General features: G+C 41.9%; 1 protein-coding gene across 2 annotated transcripts in view; it reads left to right on the top strand.

Annotated features, from left to right (window-relative positions):
• PARN (poly(A)-specific ribonuclease) overlaps positions 1 to 16,009 on the top strand; it is a 134,895-nt gene extending 118,886 nt beyond the window's left edge. Inside the window, exons 22-24 of one of the 2 annotated variants that reach the window (XM_040439640.1) lie at positions 8,811 to 8,961; positions 14,076 to 14,242; positions 15,279 to 16,009. In XM_040439640.1, the coding sequence (XP_040295574.1) occupies positions 8,811 to 8,961; positions 14,076 to 14,242; positions 15,279 to 15,331 (371 nt within the window). In that variant the 3' untranslated portion in view covers positions 15,332 to 16,009. Of the gene's footprint in view, positions 1 to 8,810; positions 9,001 to 14,075; positions 14,243 to 15,278 lie in introns of both variants that reach the window. The other variant, XM_040439639.1, reaches the window with a different exon arrangement.
• Positions 16,010 to 25,524: the final 9,515 nt, after the last annotated feature.

Genomic DNA, 25,524 nt, shown 5'->3' with positions numbered 1-25,524 from the left:
GAAACGTTGCATTTTTTACTGGTGCGTTTGTACATGTGCTTTTCATGGACCCATTGTGAATAAAGAACCTTTTTGTATGGAGATGATGCCGTCAATCTGGATTTTGTATCCTCTCCAGAGGATAGGTAATCAGTGGGGGTCTGACACCTTGGATCCCTGCCGATCAGCTGTTTAAGGAGGCAGCGGTACTCGCAGTAGCACTATGACCACCTCTCAGCTTTTCCTAGGCCGGTGACGACACGTTCATCGGTGCATAGAAGTGAATGGGGCCAAGCTGCGATACCAAGCACAGCCGCTATACAGTGTACGGCACTGTGCTTGGTAAGCATGGAGAAGGCTGCGGGCTCACAGGGGCGCCGGTGTTCTGTCAGAATACTATACCTTATCAGAATGCTATACCCTCGTTACTTCTGGTTACGCGGCTCCACTGGAAGTGACGAGAAGCGGGTGGGCGGCGCTGAGAAGCACCCACTTAATGCGCATGCGCAAAACCGTCTGGGAAACACTGCGCCTGCGCCCGCAGCCACGGCTGGGTAGGAGAGGGTGCACATGCGCGGCTATATACTCCCGTCATCCACACAAGGATTACACTGCGCGTGCTCACTCAGGGGTAGGTAGATTTGTCAGTGCAAAATGTTCCATTAGATCTCCCTACCCCTGAGTGTGCACGTGCGGTGTAATCCTGAGGTGTGTGGCCGACGGGAGTATATAGCCGCGCGTGCGCTCCCTCTCTTACCCAGCTGTGGCTCCAGGTGCTGTCTCGGATGGTTTTGCGCATTAAGTGGGCGCTTCTCCCGCGGCGGTGCTATAATTTTTTACTTACCCGTGGATCTTCACTTGAGCAGCGCTGCACACCCCCTCCTCCAGCTGATTCTCGTCACTTCTGATGCAGCCGCGTCATCGGAAGCGATGAGGGTATAGCATTCTGATAAGGCAGGCATCCTCAAACTGCGGCCCTCCAGCTTTTGTAAAACTACAACTCCCACAATGCCCTGCTGTAGGCCGATACCTGTAGGCTGTTCGGGCATGCTGGGAGTTGTAGTTTTGCAACAGCTGGAGGGCCACAGTTTGAGGATGCCTGTGACAAGGTATAGTATTCTGACCGAACACTGATGCCTTCTCAAATAGCTGACCGGTGGGGTTCTGAGAGTGTCGGACCCCCACCGATCAGATACCAATTACCTATCCTGAGGATTGGTCAACCGTTGTAAAGACTTGGAAACCCTTTTAACGTTTGCCTTTAGACTTCATGTAATGCAAGCACATGGAGATGTGCAGCTAAAGTCAGTGGCTAGTCGCAGTCTTATCTGTTGTTACTTTAGATTCAGTAGCCAATCCTTACTGTGATTTCAGCATTTACTGGTGCATTTTGTAGACTTGATACTCTTTTACAGTCTGCGCTGCTGACTTTACTTTATATGCGTACATGTTAACTCGCAGAAAATCCGTGGACAATACCCTTTTTCTTTCTGCGATGTTTTTTTTTTTTTTTATTCCAGACGGTTAAGTTGGAAACTGTAGAGGACACTAGTTGACAGCCAATTCATTTTGCTGATTCATCCGTTCTCCAGATGGCTTCAAGCCAGAGCTTGGCTTGCAGATTAAAGTCTGAAAGCTGCAAAGCTGCTGGGACTTGAAGGAATGTTGGTAAATTGTTGCTGTATGAAGGCAGGCAATAAAAAGAACTTTTTCCTCCAAGTATTATCCTGTGTTGGGTAAGGCATGAAAGCCACCTACTTTCTCACCTAACATCGATCTCTTTTTTGCCTTGCAGTAACTTATAAGGTATAATTTATGCTTGAAAAACCATTATTTTGCCTTGTGCTTTGCTTAACTTTCTCAATGGTGTGCACAAACTATGTGAAGTTAATGCCATTTCCATACTGATCATACAGGAGGCCATTTCCACAGAATTACAATTTAGTCTCCACTGTTTGTCTATACGAAAATGATGTTAAAAATCATAACTTAAAGGGACTGTCATCACAACACTCAGACATCCGAGTCTCACCTCAGACATTGGGGGCATCGTTAGAACAGAGCCTGCAAAGTGAAGGAGGGCGCCTTGCGCATGTACGGTTACCCTCTATTCATTCCTATGGGAGCACTGAAAAAAGCCGGCTTTTTTCCGTCAGCCCCATAGAAGTGAATGGAGCGGTGGCTGTGCGTGCACGGTGCGCTTCCCATTCATTTCAGTGGGAGTGCGTCACTCCGGATCTCTGTACGGCTGCTGCTGGATCTCCCCGTTGTGCGGATCAAAACATTGGGGGGTGCAGCCAATAACAGTGGAGGAACCCGGGCATTGTGGGGGTGGCATTTTTAGAATTGAATAACCCCTTTAAGAAAAGCTCAGGCAAGATGGATGCCCCCATAATCATGTTCAGGAAATTGAATGAATAAATCTGCAATCAGAAAATGAGAGATAAAAAAAAAAAAATTTACTATCTGCTTTTAACTGGCAGAAAAAAAATTGGTGATACATTCCTTTTAATTGTAACTTCTTGAATTTGTCTGGGTCTGTTTTTGGCTTTGCTTATTTTAAAGGGGCTAGATAGATCATCAATATCAAATCACTTGGTGTCTGACTCCCAGTCCCCCCCCCCCCCCCCCCCCCCCCGACTGATCAGCTGTTGAAGAGACTGCAGCACTGTACATTATATCGCATCTGTGCTTGTCATTGAGCCTCATTCTACACACCATGTGACCAATGGACGTGTTGTCAAAGCCTGAAGAAGAGGTCACAGTGCTTGGCCAAGTGCCATGGCCTTTTCCAGCAGCTGATTGTCAGGAGTACCAGGAATCTGATCCCGACAAATTGGATAATGATGGTTTATTATTAGACTAGGACATCGGTATTGACCTCAAGGAAAACCCCTTTAAGGCCACCTGCACACATTGCAGAATATACATTGTTTTTCCGCACAGATTCCTGTGCGGGGAAAAATCTCAGCATATTACAATGCCAGCAAAGTGGATGAGATTGTATGTGGATTTCCTTTTGCAATAAAGGGTGAGATCTGCATCAAAACCTAATCTTATCCACCCCAAAATCCACAATTAGAAATTGCAGTTTTTAGTGTGGATATGTTGCAGAAACTCACATAAATCCACATAGTACATAAGATCTGCATGAATGTCTATCACCCACATCATGTGCAGGTGGCCTCGGGGTATGTTTAGACCACAACAGGTTACATTCTTGAATGACAATTTTCATTGGACTTCTCACCATTGTGTTATTCCCTGGGTAGAGAAGACCTTTCAGCCTCTCTTGTTGATGATGTGCTCTGATTATCTACCAGTCTGAACCAGTATATTTAGTCTTCAGATATTCCCTAAACCGCCCTCTTCATGTGCATGTATTCCCAAAACCGCCATCTTCATGTATTCCATAAACCGCCATCTTCATGTATTCCATAAACCGCCATCTTCATGTATTCCATAAACCGCCATCTTCATGTGCATGTATTCCATAAACCGCCATCTTCATGTATTCCATAAACCGCCATCTTCATGTATTCCATAAACCGCCATCTTCATGTATTCCCTAAACCGCCATCTTCATGTATTCCCTAAACCGCCATCTTCATGTATTCCATAAACCGCCATCTTCATGTATTCCATAAACCGCCATCTTCATGTATTCCATAAACCGCCATCTTCATGTATTCCATAAACTGCCATCTTCATATACTGTAATTCCACATTAGATTGACACACTAATGTTGTTTGCTGGCACAATTGCAAAGTAAACCTACTGGTTTATATAAAGACATAAAAAATATTCTCCTCGTCTGTTTATACCGGTGAGCAATGTGGAAGGTATTTGACGAATTGATGGTCGCTCATTAAAATAAAACGTTGTTTGACGTGCTTTTGAGAGATGACGCAGACTTGCCAAGAGACCTGTGTTCAGCTGGGCCTAAAGTTTTAAGTGTTAATCTTCTGGTTCCTTTACTTTGTCAACCATTCGGTTAAGGCGCAAAAAGGACAAAATTGATTGGATTGGGCGTCACTCAATATCAAGCAACCATAGACAAGTTGGAATATATCAGATATTTTTATATCACTTTAAAATAATTCACAACATGTTGCATCAAACTTATACACTAAAACAATCCTGTTAAAACTTAGACTAAAACTCTATGCACTGGAAATCCTTAGGGGGGGGGGGGGGGGGCTGTTGAGCCAAACAGGTTAAAGTCCAGAGACACTTGTGATTATAGGTTGTGCTTGTGACCATGTATTTGCGCCAGTTTTAGAAACGCACCGTTTTTGAAAGAGTCATTAACATCCAAGTTAGCAATAATTAAATGCTGTTCTATGTACAGAGTACTTTACCGCTCCTGAATTCGGCTCACTTGTACACCAACCTTTTAGGTGCAATGCTCAAGTTGTGAGCTTCAAGGACCTGTAGGTAAAGTCTGTGTTTTCCCCTCTCTCCTGGATAACGATGCAGTTTCCTTTCACTGCTCTGACCTTCCTGGACCTGTGTGGCGTCCCACGTGGTTTGCTGGGCGGTCAGGTGACTTGAGATTCCAGGCGGGGTTTTCAAATAGATGATGGTAGCGATGATCTGTAGATGTTTGCAGTCCAGTTGTAAATATGCGATTCCGACGTATTGCTTCTTGATGCTCCCTCACTGTCTTTTTCAAACGCGTTTCGGGGTAACAGAGCCCCTTCCTCAGTGGTGTAGACAGTGACGGCTGAGTATTCTTTTTATATTGTCCATAATTGGCGCATTGCATGTTGGGGCAGCGAGGGAGTCAGAAGTCCTGGATATAAATTCCAGTTGTTTGTTTCTTAGATCATAATACTTCAGTGCCCTATATAAATTATATCAACTTATAAAAAGATGCATATGCGATCTGTTATTGCTGTCTATAATGCCATATACAAAAGAGGCTTAAAATCAAATATATCAGCCCTTCACTATATTAGTTCAGTAAGGCCATGCATGTGTATATGTATATATGATCCTAAAATCACGTGTTTAAACATTCATAAAGATATATGCCCAAATCCTAATATAAAGGCATAGAATAAAAAACACATTCTAAAATTGAAGATACATGAAATGAAATAAAAAAACAATAGAAAGCAATAAAAAACGCATCTGAAGTTAAAAAACGCATATGCGCAAAAAGGGCCTTGTGGCCTTGAGTATCTACATTCAGTGTGTTCTGTAGATGCCAATACTGATGGTATAAATGGGACGCCTGTGTGAGACATTCCTGGAATATAACTGTAGTGTGTGTGGGGGGGAGGGGGGGGGCCTGGTTCCAAGGAAAAAAAAAAAGATTGGCTCGATCATCAAGTAGGGTGAAAGAATTTGGACAAGGAGGATGAGCCTAATGTGACAACTCTAACTTGAGACCAAATCTTCAACAAAGGCCTCATGCACATGACCATACCTGTTTTACAGTTCTCAGATCCAAGTGGTGTGCGTGCCACCATTTTTTTTTTTTTCAAACTCCTTTAGGAATGTCCTATCCTTGTCGGCAAAACTGACGAGTCTAGGACATGTTCTATCTTTTTTGTGTGGCTGTGATATGGACATAAGGATAAAATGAATGGGTCGCGTCCGATTGATGTGGACCAAAACTACGGTTGTGTGCATGAGGCGAAAGTGGAAGGAGCATGTTTTCTTAAAGTTGTTTGTCCACTCCAGTCTTCCAGCCATCCCAGAAAAGCCTGATGTACCAAGCATATGACAATTCCTAATGTAGAGATGCCAATAAAATCACAATATTAGGAACAGTCTGCTTGGAGGAATTTCATACTGATCTTTATAAAAATCCATTGGCCCCATATACTAGGAGTGCACCACTTTCTGATGCGCCAAAAATAACTTTTTTCGACATCCTTGACTTTTCCAGGTTTTAAGGTTTTGGCTGCTTTTGTCTAACGAATAGATACACTAATGATGCTGAAATCCACAATTCTCGCTAATAAAAGTGTCGCAGATTGGACCAACTTCAAATTGGGCTAAAGTTTTCAGTGGACAGAATTTAGGAGCATTTGTGCAAATGTGGACATCTCCAGGGCATGTTTAGTGTGAGATAAGCCCACAAATAGGTGATATAAACTAATCTAGACAGTCTAAATATGCTCCAGATTTATCATCCAGCATCAGCCACTAGGATAAATTTGACCCATTTTCAAGCTGTATGCATATTAGACAGCATTAGTAAAGATGGGCGAGTGTCTTATACATGATTATTCACCAAGAGCAGGAAAGGATCCCAGCACATGTGACAAAAGAAACATTCCTGGACTTTTCCTGTGGAATTCATTGCAGACCCCAGTGAATGATTGATGCGGACAAGGGATGTTCTGATCATCAGAGTGGAATTAGCCTTTGGTCCCAGTTTTTTTGGAATAAAAAAAAAAAAATGTAGCAGCTGCCTCTATATGTTGACTTGCTTGTTATGTGACTGTATACACTGCTGAGCACCTGGGAACCAGTTTGGCCAAGAGAATAAATGAAAATATGAGCTTTAAGGCTATGGACACCTTCAGGGCAGGTTTATGTGTGTGTATATATGGAGAGAGATATATATATTTTTTTCATTTTACTCATTCTGGGCTAACAATCCTTTTTTTTTTTTTTTTTTTTTTAAATCATTAAAACTTTTCAGCCATTTCAGAGATGCCAGGGTTAGAAAATCAGTCTTACAGGCTGCCACTGTCTGTTCTGTTTGAATATCATCATCTGATGGCTCATTTGTGGCTCTTATCACTGATCTCTTGACATCATATACACTCATTATAGCTGAATTCTTATCAAACTGATAAGAATATGGCTTAAATGTTTTTGAGGTCAGAAGTTAGAGCTATACATGAGCAGTCAGATGACTGGATTCAAAGAAAACAGACAGTAATAGCTTGCCCACACTGATTTTTAACCCTTGTATCTCAAATGGCTTAACATTTTTAATAATGACCAACTGAAAAAAAAAATTGCCCAAAATGAGTAAAATGCAGTCATTAAAAAAAATATGCTCCTGAAGGTGTACATATCCTTTAGTGTAGGTGAAAATTTTAGACAGATGCACTTAAAGTTGCCATTGACACGTTGTCAATATATAGTCTCTTTAACTCTTGAGCTAACCATATACACTTGTTGGCCGACAGCTATCTTTCCCAATCCCTCCATATAGGGATCGACCGATATTGATTTTTTAGGGCCGATACCGATAATTTGTCAACTTTCAGGCCGATAGCCTATAATTTATACCGATATTCTGGGTATTTTTATTTTTGAGGAAAAAAAAAATCTCCTACACAAATCTGCTGAAAATTAATGTTTATTGTTAACGTGTATTATTTTATTTTTTTTGTAAATCTTTTTCATTTATACTTAATATTTTTTTTTTTTTTTTTTTTTTTACTAACTTTTAGCCCCCTTAGGGACTAGAACCCTTGTCCTATTCACCCTGATAGATCTCTATCAGAGTGAATAGGATCTCGCACTCTCCCTGCTGCCCTGTGCTCTGTGCACACAGCAGCATGGAGCTGACTATGGCAGCCAGGGCTTCAATAGCGTCCTGGCTGCCATGGTAACCGATCGGAGCCCCAGGCTTACACTGCTGGGGCTCCGATCGGAGGAGCAGGGGAGAGGGGATCCTGTGGCCACTGCCACCAATGATTAGAACTGGGGGGGGGGGGGGGGGGCGCACTGCGCCACCAATGTTTTTACTATTGGGATGGGGGTGGGGGGCGCACTGCGCCACCAATGACTAATACTAGGGGGCTTGAGGGGGGGGGCGCACTGCGCCACCAATGTTTTTACTATTGGGGTGGGGGGCGCACTGCTTGAGGGGGGGGGGGGCGCACTGCGCCACCAATGAAGATACCTCTCTTTCACATACAGGAGGCGGGAGCTGGCTGCAGAATCACATAGCTGGCTCCCGACCTCTATGAGCGGTAGCTGCGATCCGCGGCACCTAAGAGGTTAACTACCGCGGACCGCAGCTGCCGTTCATAGAGGCCGGGAGCCGGCTATGTGATTCTGCAGCCAGCTCCCGCCTCCTGTATTTGAATTAATGAAAGACTCATCTTCATTGGTGGCGCAGCGGCCACAGCCCCTCCCCTCCTCTTGTCTTCCGTCCTGTCATTGGAGGCAGCGGCAGCAGCATCACAGGGGGAGGAGACACTGCTTCCTTCTCCCCTGTGCTGCGGAGGGAACACAGAACGCGCTGAGAGCAGCGCGTTCTGTGTTCCCAATAAGTTATCGGTATATCGGCAAAATAGATGCCGATACCGATAACGTTCAAAATCCTCAATATCGGCCGATAATATCGGCCAAACCGATAATCGGTCGATCCCTACCTCCATACACATGCTCGCTCGGCCAAGCATGCATATGTCCTAAACGGGGAGAAAGCCTCTGGCAGCTTTCAGAGAACAAAAAGATCAGGCAGTTAAAATCGGAACTGCCCGATCCTTACCACCCCTGACATCTTCCCGAAGACCCTCATACATATTAGATGGTCAGCTGGTCCTGTCGAGATTGGCTAGTATGCCAACATTTATCGAATGTGTATGGCCAGCTTTGACTTGCCTACAAGCTGTGTAATTGGTTTGTTGGTATATAGACTAGGCTGCGATAGGTCCATTAGAACTAGACCTTGCACAGCTTAGTAACTGTAGCCTTCGAAGCACAGTATATAACTTATATAACTCATGCATCTCTTGTATATTTGCATGTGTGACTGACTCAGGCTGCAAATGAAGATATTTTTATTTTTTTGTGCGTGTTTGCTTCATGTAGTTGTTTTCACACACTCCTTCCTTTTCCTTTGCAGCTGTAAACATCAGCAGATTTGCAGAAAGCTATTGTGTCCAAACATATGCAGAGTATATTGCAAAAAAAGAGAGACCAGACCTAGTTAAAAGAAAACGTACTGACGATGGATGGATGGATTTTGAAAGGAAGAGGCCGAAAACTCAGTACACGTATGTTGCACAAAACTCAAGATATCATTACTCAAGCAGGTGATCTTCTCGTTCTCGAATTGTTCATATTAAACACATGTCCATTCAATTTTGGTAAAGTATAAAAGAATGAAAATGAAATCGCACAAATTTAAGCTAATGCTTTGAACAAGTATAAAGGGAAAGTGGAGAATTAAAAAAAAAATAAGTTCAAAAGGGCAACATATATTTGGGATTGTTTGGCTCTTGTGGGTGAAAAGGCCACAAAAGACCGTACTTACCGTAACTCTTCAATTCTTTACTGATCCCACGCAGAGGAACTGGCTTTCCCCATCTGTTTCCAAGCCTCCAGTGCCGATGTTCCATACTAGCAAGTGACCGCAGCTGCCACTGATTGGCTGCAGCAGTCATGTTCCAGATTGTTGGCAGCTGTAAGCAAAGACTGGCAGGGGACTTATGAAACATCTAGATTAGCAAGGGATTTAAAGGGGTTGTGCAAAGATTTCAAGTTATCCCTTATCAAGTTATCCCTTCATGCAACCAGAATACCCATTTAAAGGAGTTGCACCAAGTTTTCATAATTTCCTGTGTATAGGTCATCAATTTAATGCAACTGGAATACCCTTTTAAGAGATGAGCAGAAATCTCCAGAATGGCAGGGATCAGTTAGACTTTACTTTTGGGATTGTGTCAGTTCATTTCATCCAGAAAATACTTCCTGGAGGGTCTGTAACCCCTTCCTGACAGTGATTTTCTGTTTTTTCCTTTTTTGTTTTTTACTCCACTTCCTAGAGCCATTTATTTATTTTTCCATTCATACATCGTTTTTTTTTTTGGTTTTTTTTTGTGGAACAAGTTCTGCTTTCTAATGTCATCATTTAATGTCCAATACAATGTAGTGGGAAGCTGGAAAAATCCAAATTGAATTGGAAAGAGAAACGTAATTCTGCCACAGTTTAATGGGTTTCATTTTTAAAGTGTCTCCTATGTGGTAAAATGGGAAAATGGGCGCTTTTTTATTATTCACCCCCCCCCCCCATTCCCTGGTTCAGTACAATTATGGCGATGCCACATCTTTATAGTTTTTCTTGTATTTTAATACTTAAAGGGAACCTGTCACCAGGATTTTGTGTATAGAGCTGAGGACATGGGTTGCTAGATGGCCGCTAGCACATCCGCAATACCCAGTCCCCATAGCTCTGTGTGCTTTTATTGTGTAAAAAAAACTGATTTGATACATATGAAAATTAACATGAGATGAGTCCTGTATGTGAGATGAGTCAGGGATAGGACTCATCTCGCTAATTTGCATATGTATCAAATCAGTTTTTTTACACTATAAAAGCACACAGAGCTATGGGGACTGGATATTGTGAATGTGCTAGCGGCCATCTAGCAACCCATGTCCTCAGCTCTATACACAAAATCCCGGTGACAGGTTCCCTTTAAAAATGTTTTCTTTACATCGCCATATTCTGACCCCCAGAAGTTTTTCCTATTTAGGTCTACGGAGCTTGTAAGGGCTCATTTATGGGGGCAATTTGTAGTTTTGGGTTGTGCATAACTGATCACTTTGTAAAAAAAAAAGTGATTTTTTTTTTTTGGGGGGGGGGGGGGGAGAGAGATGAAGCAATAAAAAATAAATAAAAAAAAAAAACAGCAGGCACCATCTTCAAAGACCCGATGTCCGATCCACCAATATTGACATACCAAAGGCTTCAATCGGGGGAGGGCTGACTGCTGAGACCCATCACCTATTGCTAAAACAAGAAGTAAGAATCACTCAGCTGAGCACTCTCTCCTTGCTACAGAAAAGTGCATCAGAAGAAAGGAGGAGCATTGTGGAGAAAACAGTACTTTTTACTCATCATGTTAGCCCTTGCCAGGGGCTGGCAGTGTCAGCAATCTGGACGCCCCCGATCAAAACCTTTTGATATGCAACAGCAACATACTAAAAGTTTTGCTAAAGTGTAGTTATTCTTTAAGCATTGGGATGACTGATTAACTGCAGCGCTGTAGGTGTCTCTACAGTCCTATCTATCTGTATGTGCATTACCACCCTAAATGGCCATATCAGTTAGAACAATTGTAAGTTCAATTACTCTGTATCACAGAAACATCCGATTTTCACATAGTACAAGAAGTTGCTGGAAAGAGCAAGATAAACTTTTTTGTGGAGCTTTCCTCATTAGGAGTCGTGTGAACATGAAGTTTTATGCTCCCCAATCCTGCTCTCGTGCGAAGGGTGTCTCTTCACAGCCCCTCTCCTCTGAGTGACAGCTGGAGTGTGAAGCACCCCAATACGGAGAGCACTTCACAATGAAGCTCCACCTCCTGGGCACTCGAGAGAGCTATTTCTGATGAGAAAAGTTCCCCAAAAGGTATGTTTGACCTGCTCTCCATCCCCTACCTAGTATGGCCAGTATAAAGTGGAAGCATCCTTTTTGTTTTCCACTGGTTAGGTTTCCAACACCAGCTGGCTGCTGCAAACAGGTGATAGTTGGGGATGTTGGGTGTTGTACCTCCGATCTGATATTGATGACCTATACAGAAGAAAGGTCATCAATATCGAAAAGGTAGAAGCCCCCTTTAACAAGTATTTGAAGCTACTATATATATATATTTTTTTTCATTAAAAAAAAAAGTTTCTTTTAAATCCAAAAATGTAAATAAGCTAGTGCTCAGATTAAGCCGATAAAAGGTAAAAATGAATACTTCTGGAGGACAATCCAAGTTTTTGGACATTTAGAGAAACCATTAATCATGTTGCTCCCTTTTTAATCTATCCCTCGAAGTACTTACAAGCCATACTGGGAATAGCATTCATCCTATGTAACAGAACATTATATCTTTAAATAAAACATCTGGCTGGCAGATGTACAGCAGTAAAGATAAATTTGTATAAAGTGGATAAAGAAGGGGAAGGAGAATATTGAGTCTCAAGTCTGACTGCATTCTGTAGTTCTGATCAGTGCTGCACTTGCACAATAGCTGAGTATATATGGTTTAAAATTGGGTTTTCTGACCTAGACGACCCCTTCAAATACCCTTTTAGGGTCGTGCATTTTAGGTTAATAGAAGGGATTATTCATTCATAAACTCTATCCGTTAGACAGGACACAGAGCAATTATAAAGAGTGCCTCTCATTCTGCAGGACCCAGCTCAGCTGTTGACTCCAGTAGACGCTGTTCTCCCTGTGGCAGAGCTGTGGGGTCATTGAACATTTCCTACTAGGTTTTCCACGAGTTTCATCTGATGGCTGACTGGGGGTGGGGGGGGGGGGTCCTTCTACCAAATAGGATTATAAAAAACAAACAAAAAAAGTTTTTAAAAGACTAACAGTGCTATAGTTATCCTTCTAAAGAACTTAGCGGCATTGGGTATCATCTGTTTTGTATAACCCCTGTCTTCAGAGCATTTGTTTGTTGGCGGCTAGTTCTCCGAAACAAAACTCTTCAGTCTACCACTGCATCCACCGTCTTTTGTATCTCCCAATAGAGTATATGGTGATAATAGTGATGGTCTCCTAAATGTCCCAGAGCGAAGAGATGCCCAAAACTGTCAGGATGGCCAAATATTGTTACATAGGATGAATGCTATTCCCATTATGTACTGCTTGCACTAATTTTCATATTTTCCATTAGCTTCCTAAACACAAAATGAAGAAATTATCTAAATATTTTTTTTAATATTTCATATTTTTAAGTTTTCTTTTGCTTTTACAGCGTATGTGTAAGTCCTCCCCTTAGCTGCTGGCACTGCCAAGTCTTACATAAATCCATCAGAGCAAAGCTCCTGTTTGACGGCTCTCTGGTTTCCTCCTCCCTTATCTGTGTTGATGATGGTGGCAGGGGAAGGGAAGCAGATCAGAGTGGAGAGCGGGAATGAAGCCAAGGAGGCTCACACAGGCTGTAGATGGAGATGACCATTCATACAAGCCAGATTGCAGGGGGAAAGACAGCAACGTCCTGGACACACGGGTCTCAATCCAGCTGTTTTAGAAGGCATCAGCGCTCGCAGTAGTGCCACAGCCTTTTCGCAGCTCTTTGTCGTTCAGTGAAGTGAATAGGGCTGAGCTGTGATGCCAAGCACAACCGAGGATTGGTCATCAGTTAAAATATCTCGAAAAAGCCAGTTAAGCCTTATGTTGGAGGAGAACATCAAGATGCTTTCCTAATGTATATCTCCAAAGGAAGCTAAGACACATAGGCATACATTGCCCATTAGCTATTCCATATAGAAAACTATGCTGACTCATACCAGCCCAATGTCTGCACTATTTTGGCATATACTAGGTAATTGGGCATTCTGTGTATGTAACTGCAGCTCTTGTGGTGCACTAAACAAACCTATTTCACAAATGAGTGTAAATACTGCATAATATGCATGATGGTCCTGGCACCGATATTTGGAAATGGAAGAATTCAAAGGGGTTCTTTTGGTTTCATAATGACATTTTTTTTTATCTGCCCAGAGTACTCAAAACACTGCATATCTTTGCCCTATATGCATGTCTTCCATGTTGGCTCTTGACTTCCTCTGTTCTCTGTATTACTGCATCCTTCCAGGAGGTTTACATGCAGAACATCCGGTTTTCCTCAGCTTCTTGCGGTGTTTTCCAGCCAAATCCAGCATGCTCAGTAATGTTTCACAGGGCTTGCTCAGCCGGTTTCCTTTGCAGTGGTCAATCCCTCCACTCATCATGTTGGCTAGTTGCAGCAAGGCCTAAGAAACATTACAGACCAAAACATGCTGAGACTGGTTAGAAAATCCAGCAGGAAGCTGATAAAAACAGGAACTTCTACATATTAACATCCTGCCAGGTTTCAGTGATACTGAGAAAAGGGAAAGGGAAGTGTTAACAGATAAAAAAACAAATCCTAATCAAACCAGAGAACCCTGTTAAATATGCTGGATTTCAACATGCCCAAATCTGTATCATTCTCTTTTGAGTGAAGATGCTCATTCAACCAAGTCGAGTGCACATGTTTATGGGCTGGTTGGCGGAGATGGCTATTAGCACACCTCCCATTTTAGTGTAGGAAAAGCTTGCCATACACCTGTGTTGATGCTTTAGAATTTGTTGGCAAACCCTAGTTTGATTTTATTTTTCCCCCTCTCTCCACATTTCCAGTGTTGATCAACCTTTTTCAAAAAAGAGATCTATAGATGCTGTAGAGGAAGAAGCTGACTCTGTCAATCCAGAAGAATCAGAAGGCCAGGGAGGAGAAGATGCATCCAGCCCCACAGCTTCAGATTCTGCCAATAGTAGCAAGCACAAGATAGACAATGATCAAGCAGGTACAGTGCCATTCCTATGAGAGGTTTTTCTTCCTCTTCTACTTGGGTCCAATCCCATTTTCGTGCTAATAATATACAGCCCCCTTTTTCTTAAATTGTACCTGTCAGGAGCTACATGCTACCCGACCCACAGTAAGCATGATATATTGACGGGCCTCCCGGTTACAAACAACTTTTACTATGAAACATTACAGCATCGGGGAGATGTGTCACGGGGCAGCTTCCTTTTTGGCGGCTCCCGCCCCCCCCCCCCCCCCCCCCCCCCAGCTCACCTTCGACAGGTCTCAATGTACACAAATAGGGACTGTCGCTAAGCAAATATAAGAGAAAAAATATATATAAACACAATCCTGCCAGACAGCCCCTTTAATGCTTGTGCGGTCACTCTACATTAAAATTAAAATGGCATTAAGAACCCTTCTGCTTATTGGCAAATTTCCGCCTGCCTGGCTGTCCCTTTTGTCTCTATGTTCAGCAACTGTTAGGCTGGGTTCACACTTGAGCGTTTTACAGCGCGTTCAAACGCGCTGTAAAACGCTCAACACATGAAAACCAATGCTTCCCTATGGCCCTGGTTCTCACGCCCTACGCTCAAACAAGTTCTTGAGCTTCTTTGGGGCGTTTTGACGCGCGTTTGTGGCCATAGGACACTGCAGTCAATCACACAAACGCGCGTCAAACGCGCGTTTACTATTGCTAAAAACGCGCGACAAAAACGCGCGTTAAACGCGCATATCAAATACGCTCAGGTCTGAACCCAGCCTTACTCGCTGAAAAAGTGATGCACAGGGATGGGCCAGCAGGGGCATTGCAACCAATTGGTGGGGCGGGACCGAAGATGGCCCCTGACCCACTGCCCCATAGCACCTGGATGTTCTGCCTCCATAGAGGTGTGCCACTGCAGAACACATTTTATTAGTGATCAATGCAGAAGTCCAGGTACTTCAAAAAGGGCTCCCTTTTTCTTGCAACTGTATCTATACTGCCTTTAATTATCTGTGAAATAATTACACCCCTCTCTCTCTTAATTTGCCAGAGTGCAGCAACAGTGTCTCCTCGGAAGAATTTGAACTGGTGCACGCTTGGTAGAAGCAATAGTCACTCTTCAGTGGTACAAGCGTTGAAAGCCATATATTTTACTTCTCTTTTGGACATGATTAGGATGTGTATGCAGGTCATACTGAATTACCACCAAGTGACTGTATAACCCTTCACCCGTTTTTGTACAACTGAGAAGCACAACTGTCTTGGCCTGTAAAATAAATGTGACTTAGTAGTAGTTTCCCACCGTGCACGGTCTTTTCGTTAAACATCTTCATAAAACACCAAGCTATGGCTGGCCGTTTTCTATCTTAAGGTAGATTACAGTCTTCCTTGATGGATATCTTGTCTTAGGTGTATACTGTGGCCTTTGCTACACAATCTCCAAAGGGACCTTTTCATCTGGAGTTTTATAGCAGATACTCCAGATACCCTAAAGAATATATAAAATGTTCTTAATCTCCTCGAACATGTTTTTACTGTAACATTGCTGTAATGTGTTTTGTGTGATGTGAATGTATGTTATTTCTTAATTCCTTTTTTTCATTTTTTTGTTCCATTTACTAATAAGTGAGTTTTTGTCACCAGATATCACAAGGGTTGTGCACATAAACCATAATTTCCATCGTTAAATATATATGTATTTATTGAATTCACTATTGATTATGTACAACACATCTTTTGCCATGTGGAAAGCCTCACTGTTAAAGGTTTTAAACCTAAATTTATTTTTAGAAAAATCTGATTAATATTACAGGCTCAGATGGGGAAATGCTGCTTAACGCTTCCCCATCCTGTAAGCATAGTGCTTTGCTCTGAGGGGCTGAGTGGTCTAAAACGGACGCTGGGGGGTATATGCTTTCAGAGGGTCCACAGCAATCGGTCCGTTTTGTGAATGCTCAAAACTTCAGGTGAAAGACAAATGGGCACTTATGGAAATATCCATCGGATTTTTGTAAATTGTGGTTGGATGGTCTTGTATGTGATCTGTTTCCTCTACATCTGTTTTTTTTTTCTCATAGATTTTTCAAACTTTTTGAAAAAAAATATTTCTTCCTTAACATAATGTGATTTTTGTTGTTTGTGTTCTGTTTTTTAATATTATACATTTAGTTTACACTTGGAGAACGTGAGGTACAAAGAAACATTTTTTGATTTGTATAATACTTTGTAAAAGAAAATGAATTTTGAAAAAAAAATATATGTAATAAAAACATACAAATGGAACCAGCTGTATAGATCTGCAATAGTCTATTTATTTCAGAACTATTTAACTTTTTACCATGGAAATAAGTGACTAGTTTATTTCCATAATGTAAAATTAAAGACTTCATTTTGTAGTAACTTTTTGTGTTTGGCTTTCTTTTTTTAATGTAAACACAACATTTTTTCTTTCTTTCTTTTGTTTTTATCGATATGTTTTTCTTGCTGCAGGAATTTACCTGATTAGAAAATTTGTATACATTTTAGAAATTTCCAGAAAAATGGAATGAGCATATTTTTAAAGAATTTATATTAATCACTGCAGATTTTTAATTAAAATGTGTAAGAATTAACCTCCCACCTCTATTGGCCTTTTCTCCTTTCTGGAATGACACCTTTCTTTCAAACTCTTCATATCCTTAAAGGGGTTTTCCGAGATCTTTTTACGGATTACCTATCCTCCTGGGTAGGTCATCAGTATCTGATAAGTGGTGGTCCGGCACTCGAATATGGGTGAGCTGTGATACCAAGCACAGTAGCTTATCAAATGGACTGGGCTGTGCTTGGTAAGTTGTGAGAAGGTCACGGCTCTTACAGGAGTGTCATTGCCTTCTCAAACAGCTGATTAGCGATAGTCCCTGGTGTTGGACCGCTCAAATACAGATTACCTATCTAATCCTGTCTGACTGTGGCTTATTCCATTGCCTTTATTCACAACACATGCACTCTCAACCAAGCTGGGAGATGCATGTGTTTGGTTATTAAAATGTAGCTCCAGCTGAAAGCCAGAGCCAGGGTCTGCATGCATCTTGGTGTCTATCAGACCTCCTATTCTGAATTTCTTTGTATTTGAGAATTGAATAGCCTACAAATGCTCCCTGCAAACACATCTGTTTAAACAAACATAAAACCTGCCAATTTAGTGTTAGGTTTATTGTATTTAATGCCATGGTATATCCATATTAATTCCTTTAGTGCTTTCGGCAAGAAGCCACCAGACAGCATTGCGTGATGTCTAGTTGCCTTGACTCATTGACATTAATGGTTGACTCACACGAATCAAGACTGAGGTTCAGGGTACCACATGTACATTCCCCTTGACCACTCTGAAGAGGCTATCGGTTATTAAGACAACACTAATCATTCCTGGATGCTGGACTAGCAGTGGGTGGTTGGCTGCTTTTCAAGTTAAATGGGTGAATTCTGTACCAGATAAACTATGATTCATAGGTTTCCTTTAACTCATTGCATGAAATTGAAATTTAGGTAGTGGTCCTGTTTCTTTTAAAACACTACGTTTTGCTGTTCGTCTGTTATTCCTCCTAGAAATTAATGTGAATAAGTTGACAACTTGGTGTTACCAGTTTGGACACCCTCCCTCCCCCAATCAGTTCTCGGAGAATCCGTGTAGGGATACAACCCTTTGAGTTTAGTAACACCCAGTTGTTTGTTTAGGGTAGGTTCACACGCATTTTTCAGAAAATTGCAGCAGTTTTTTTTTGTTTTGTTTTTTTAGCCAAAGCCAGATGTGAATTCAAAATCAATGGAGAACATGAAGGAAGGACTTATACTTACTGCTTCATCCACTTCTGAATCAAAAAAGTGCAGTGGTGTTTTTAATAAAAAAACAAAACAAAAAAACTGCTGTGTGAAACCATCCTAACCTGTACTTTGTTTTTGAATTGTTCTTATCTTTGCATACAGTATAAATATACATATATGAGCTTAGCGATGGTTACATGGTATCTTACAATGCTAATAAACCTGTTACTTTGCCCAGTCACATGACAGTGTATTGCCATTTTATTTGAAGGAACGCTTCTACCTTTCACTTGTCTTCAGTTTATATCATCTCCTAGTTATTTCTTATATGTGGAGGTCTATACTTCAAATCGCAACAGCTATCTGGGACATTTCTTTCATTATATTCCTCCATGGAACAATATTGGCTAGCTATGAATACATGAACATACCATTTTTAAAGAAAGCTCTTATTGTCTTTATTCCCAAAAGAGCAATGTGTTTTTATAGCATATCGAAATCCAAGATGTTTGTGTTTTTTTTTTTTTTTTTTTTCTTTTTGTAATTTTAGGTTAGGGTGATTAATTATAGTCAATGACATCATGAAAAAGGCAGGAAGTGCTGACCTTATCAACTTAACTGCAATACAATTTTGTGGTATCTGCTCCAATGACATCATAAAGGAACCTTTTTATCAGCATGAAGGCCTGTCAGACAGCGCTTAATTTCCCTTAGTCATCTTGACTGAAGTCATTAATTCTTGGCTTACTGACCGAATGTGCTGTTTCATGCTGGTATACATTAGTTTTCATGTGGCTTCCTTCAATTACCACACTTGAATTCAAAGCAAGACCCACCAACCAAAATGTTCAAGTCAGACAGAGGGCACCGGATACTTCGGCTTTCTTGTTAAAATTAAAGACGTGTATGCCCCCTTACAGCTGCCTTGATTAATTAGGAGGTGAATATAGTCGCCAGTCTGTCATTATATATTTTTATGGCTTGGACCAATAAAGTTTGACATCCACTGTAAGTATGGACAGACCAGTAAACTACTGACCAATAAAGTTTTTTTTACAATTTTCAATTATTGTAATGTGCGTGTATATAGTGTGTGTACATATAAAGCGCAGTAAGGAATCCAGACTGTCGCATTTACAATCACGAAATTTGGCACACGGGTACATCAGGTGTCCGGGAAGGTTTTAGACCAGGTCTTAGCTCTCTAGGATGTACCGCTCCTGAGAGATTCCAAAAATTGCATTAGCCAATAGTAGCTTGGTCACATGACCCTTATCAGTCAATAGAATCTTGCAGGCAGTTAGTCTCCACATACACGACGCGAGATTTCCTGTGAACGCGCGCACACACAGGCGCGCGCGTTCACAGGAACTGCAGGTAATAGAGTGGATCTGTAGCCTGCCAGCGGCGATCATTCGCTGGCAGGCTGTAGATCCGATTTTTTTGTTTTTTTAACCCCTTAAAAGGTATATTAGACGCTGTTTTGATAACGGCGTCTAATATACCTGGTCCTCTGGTGGTCCCTTTTGCTTGGATCGGCCACCAGAGGACACAGGCAGCTCTGTAAAGTAGCACTAAACACCACTACACTACACCCCCCCCCCGTCACTTATTAACCCCTGATCACCCCATATAGACCCCCTGATCACCCCCCTGTCATTGATCACCCTCCTGTAAGGCTCCATTCAGATGTCCGTATGTGTTTTGCGGATCCACAAAACACATACGGACGTCTGAATGGAGCCTGACGGGGGTGATCACCCCATATTAGACTCCCTGATCACCCCCCTGTAAGGCTCCATTCAGATGTCCGTATGTGTTTCGCAGATCCGCAAAACACATACGGACGTCTCAATGGAGCCTTACAGGGGGGTGATCACCCCATATAGACTCCCTGATCACCCCCCTGTCATTGATCACCCCCCTGTAAGGCTCTATTCAGACGTCCGTATGTGTTTTGTGGATCCGCAAAACACTGACACCGGCAATGTGCTTTCCGCATTTTGCCAGAACTATATAGAAAATGCCTTTTCTTGTCCTCAATTGCGGACAAGAATAGGACATGTTCTATAGGCTCTACAAAAAAACGCAGTGTTCGCCCGATCAGGCCTGATCTTGTGCGCACACTTGCGTTCAGTCCGCCCCACCGCAGTGACAGAAATTATTTTTTTCTGATCACTGCAAAAACACCGTAAAATCGCTGTGGCGCTATAAAAAGATCACTTTTGAGGGGCATGGCGAGTTCATAGAAGATTTTTATTTTTTTTGTCACAAGTTAGCGGAAATAAAAAATTTTTTGTTTTTGTTTTTTCTTACATTCCACTAACTTGTGACAAAAAATAAAATCTCACATGAACTCACCATACCCCTCACGGAATCCAAATGCGTAAAATTTTTTGGACATTTATATTCCAGACATCTCACGTTTTAGGGCTCCTAAAATGCCAGGGCAGTATAAATACCCCACAAGTGACCCCATTTCGGAAAGAAGACACCCCAAGGTATTTGCTGAGGGGCATATTGAGTCCATAAAAGATTGAACTTTTTTTCACAAGTTAGCGGAAAGGGAGACTTTGTGAGGAAAAAAACAAAAAAAAATCAATTTCCGCTAACTTGTGACCAAAAAAAAAAATTCTATGAACTCGCCATGCCCCTCACGGAATACCTTGGGGTGTCTTCTTTCCAAAATGGGGTCACATGTGGGGTATTTATACTACACTGGCTTTTTAAAGGTCCTAAAGCGTGAGAAGTCTGGAATTCAAATGTCTAAAAATGCCCTCCTAAAAGGAATTTGGGCCCCTTTGCGCACCTAGGCTGCAAAAAAGTGTCACACATGTGGTATCGCCGTACTTAGGAGAAGTTGGGCAATGTGTTTTGGGGTGTCCTTTTACATATACCCATGCTGGGTGAGATAAATATATCGGTCAAATGCTAACTTTGTATAAAAAAAATGGGAAAAGTTGTCTTTTAGAGAGATATTTCTCTCACCCAGCATGGGTATATGTAGAAAGACACCCCAAAACACATTGCCCAACTTCTCCTGAGTACGGCGATACCACATGTGTGACACTTTTTTGCAGCCTAGGTGGGCAAAGGGGCCCACATTCCAAAGAGCACCTTTAGGATTTCACAGGGCATATTTTACACATTTTGATTTCAAACTACTTCTCACGCATTAGGGCCCCTAAAATGCCAGGGCAGCATAACTACCCCACAAGTGACCCTATTTTGGAAAGAAGACACCCTAAGGTATTCCGTGAGGAGCATGGTGAGTTCCTAGAATTTTTTATTATTTGTCACAAGTTAGCGGAAAATGATTTTTATTTTTTTTTCTTACAAAGTCTCATTCCACTAACTTGTGACAAAAAATAAAAACTTCCATAAACTCACTATGCCCATCACAAAATACCTTGGGGTGTCTTCTTTCCAAAATGCGGTCATTTGTGGGGTAGTTATACTGCCCTGGCATTTTAGGGGCCCTAAGGTGGAGAAGTCAGGTGGATACACAGCTGATAGTCCTACTGAATAGACAGTTAGAATTTGTATTATGGCAAGAAAATAGCAGCCAAGTAAAGAAAAATGAGTGGCCATCATTACTTTAAGAAATGAAGGTCAGTCAGTCAGCTGAGAATTGGGAAAACTTTTAAAGTAAGTGCTATTTGACCATGAAGGAGAGTGATGGGGAGCTGCGCCAGATGACCTGGCCTCCACAGTCACCGGACCTGAACCCAATCGAGATGGTTTGGGGTGAGCTGGACTGCAGAGTGAAGGCAAAAGGGCCAACAAGTGCTAAGCATCTCTGGGAACTCCTTCAAGACTGTTGGAAGACCATTTCAGGGGACTACCTCTTGAAGCTCATCAAGAGAATGCCAAGAGTGTGCAAAGCAGTAATCAAAGCAAAAGGTGGCTACTTTGAAGAACCTAGAATATGACATTTTCAGTTGTTTCACACTTGTTTGTTATGTATATAATTCCACATGTGTTAATTCATAGTTTTGATGCCTTCATAGTCATGAAAAGAAAACTCTTTGAATGAGAAGGTGTGTCCAAACTTTTGGTCTCTACTGTATCTCTTTTTTCTCGGCTTGGGAAAAAAATCTCGGCAAGCCCCTGGATAAATGGCATCATAAAACATGGTTTTCGTCTAGACTTTATCTCTCCCCCACCGGAAAGGCAAAAAATTACAAACTAGCTCAAAATTTCGGGAAAGACTTGGCACTAAAAGAAGAAGTTTTTTCTTTTTTAAAGAAAGAGGGAGGGGGTTTTATTCATCCCTGTTTCCCGTACCCAAGCCAGACGGATCTTTCAGAATGATTATAAACCTGAGAGACTTAAATCAGTACCTAAAATACAAGAAGTTCAGAATGGAATCTGTACAGTCTGCAATAAAACATCTTTTCAATTACTGTGTCATGGCTACCATAGACATAAAGGATGCCTATTATCACATCCCAATTCGAGTTGACTTTCAAAAATACCTCAGAGTGGCTGTGTCTATGGAAGGACAGGGTTATCATTTACAATACAGAGCCCTTCCATTTGGAATATTCCAGGCCCCGAGGCTTTTTACAAAGTTAATGGCAGAGGTTATGGCCCACATAAGAGAAAAAGACATTCTAGTTATTCCTTACTTGGACGATTTTCTGGTGGTGGCAGAATCTGTAGATCTTCTAACCACTCGTCTTCTAGAAGTAGTAGACATTCTAGTAAATCTTGGGTGGCAGATAAACTGGGAGAAATCAAACTTGACCCCCTCACAAGAATGTGTTTTTCTAGGGCTGATCCTGGATTCTGTAAATCTACGGTGCATCCTCCCTCAGCACAAGATAACGAGGATAATGAAAGAGCTGCAAGTCCTAATAGTTTGATCTTTTGAGGCTATCGGGCAAGGGATGGCATTACTAGGCAGAATGACCTCCATAATACCAGCTGTAAGTTGGTCCCTGTTTCGCTCCAGGACGCTTCAGTGGCAGATCTTAAAATAAGGGCAGGTATAATTTTTCCTGCTGGAGGCCCCTCTGTCTCTCACCCCTCGGGTCATACAATCCTTAATCTGGTGACAAGAGCCTTTGAATCTGACTCAGGGCTTCCCATGGATTCTACAGGAACAAGTAACCATCACCACGGATGCCAGTCTGACCGGGTGGGCAGCATTTTGTCAGTGGGGGGTTCTACAGGGGGTGTGGAATCCAACAGAAAGCCAGAACTCCCAAAATGTGAGGGAATTAAGAGAGGTTTTGCTAGCCTAAAGAGCTGCCCAGATTGCAGGGAAAAGGAGTAAAAATATACTTGAACAACGCTACAGTAGTATCTTACCTATACAGACAAGAAGTTGAGAATATCAGAATGTCTTATGTCTTTAACTGCAGAAATGTTCTCACTAATCATTCCTTATATCCTTTTATCAAGGCAGTACATTTAAAAGGTACAGATAACAAGGTGGTGGATTACCTAAGTAGAAACCATTTGGATCAGGGTGAATGGTGTTTGAATCCAGAGGTATTCAATCAGATAGTTCAGCTTTGGGCTTGTCCTCAAGTAGACCTTTTCGCAACCAGACAAAACAAAAAGTGCAGTCTCTTCTTTTCCCTAAATCTAAGAAACACTCCGCTAGGGATAGACGCCTTCTCCTTTCCTTGGCCTGATCAGCTTCTGTATGCCTTTCTTCCTCTAAGACTTCTTCCGAGGGTATTGCAGAAGCTGAGGCAGGAACAGACGAGGCTCATTCTAATTGCGCCTTTCTGGCCGAGAGGAACCTGGTTTACTTGGCTGAGAAAGCTGTCCCTGGCAGATCCATGGATTCTAACAGACAGGTGGGATATGTTATTCCAGGGGCCTGTCTTTGATCCGGAAGTAAAGAACCTTCATCTGGCAGCCTGGTATTTGAAGGGGAAATCTTAGAGCGTAGGGGTCTATCCAAAGAGGTTATTTCTACCCTTTTGTCTTATCGGAAGGAAGTAACCTCCACTATTTACCTTAGGGTCTGGAAGACTTTCTTAAAGTTCACTAGTGCCCTGGTTGATCCTTTAAGTCCTCCTCCTATGCCTAAGATTTTGGATTTCCTTCAAGAAGGTCTTAATAAGAACCTGAGACTTAGCACTCTTAAAGTACAGGTGTCTGCTCTGAGTGCCTTTTTCCCCATTTCCCCATTGCCAATCATTCTTTGATAAGAAGTTTTTTTAAAAGCAGTCAGTAGAATTAAGCCTGTAGTCAGGTCGTCACTTCCCCCGTGGGATCTGAATCTAGTTTTGTCCAGGATGATGGAGCCTCCTTTTGAACCGCTACACGATTTATCTATTAAAACATTATCCTTTAACACTGCCTTTCTGGTGGCCATCACCTCAGCTAGGAGAGTGGGTGAGATTTCTGCCTTTTCAGCTTCTCCTCCTTATACTAACATACTGGAGGATAGAGTGCTCATTAAACCGGACCCATCTTTTTTGCCCAAAGTGGTCTCTCTTTTTCATAGGTCCCAAGATATTGTTCTCCCATCTTTGTGTCAGTCCCCTAAGAATGAGAAGGAAAGGAAGCTCCGTTTTCTAGATGTTAAAAGATGCCGGTCTCAATATCTGAATATCACCAGTCAGTGGAGAAAATCCTCTAGACTGTGCAGTTTGGAGGAAAATAACAAGGGTAATAAGGTGTCTTCTAGAACTCTAGCCAGATGGATAGTAAATGCTATCCTTTTGGCCTATTCTTCGGTGGGGAAACTCCATTGTTTGGATTCAGTGCTCACTCAACCAGAGCTGTTTCTACTTCATGGGCAGAATAGGCCAATGCATCCTTAGAGCAAATCTGTAGGGCAGCTATATGGAAATCTCCATGTACCTTTTTTCGACACTACAAATTAGATTTAGACTCTAGAGATCATTTATCCTTCGGGAGGAAAGTGTTACAAGCGGTAGTCCCCCCCTAATCGTTTTTCCATGAGCCCATGACAGCACCTGGGATTTATTCCCACCCTATGCTTTCATTATCATATCTCAGAAATACTTATGTAAATATATATTTAGTTTGTTTAGGACAAGTTCTCACAATTAACTGGTGCTACAGGGGCAGAGCTTCTCCTTATGAGTTCTCCATGACAGTTCTTGTTTTCTGTTCTGGATGGAGGCGGTCTCTTAAGGGTGCTGTCATGGGCTCATGGAAAAACGATTACCGGTAAGAAATCCTGAATTTCCCGGAAAACCACTTTAAGGCATTCTGAATTAATGTGTGGTCCTCCACTCAGGATTGCTATCGGTTAACTAGATTAAGGAACCCCCTCTGGAGGACCCAACACCTCCATATTACATAGATAAGCTATTGATACCAATAGGCACCATGCAATGCATAATTTTTCCTGAGGTGGTCTCTGTAAAGGAATTGATCACTTGTTACTGATACTCCTGCAGATTACAGGTAAATACTAGGATTCACAGGGATCTGTTTTATGTTTAAAGGAATCTTTAAAGCAAATGCCAAACAAGCCCTTTACAGGAAACCTGCACCATGTT

Source organism: Bufo bufo, chromosome 7 (assembly GCF_905171765.1).
Source record: "Bufo bufo chromosome 7, aBufBuf1.1, whole genome shotgun sequence".
Lineage (NCBI taxonomy): Eukaryota > Metazoa > Chordata > Amphibia > Anura > Bufonidae > Bufo > Bufo bufo.
This window is presented reverse-complemented; position numbering and strand designations above follow the sequence as displayed.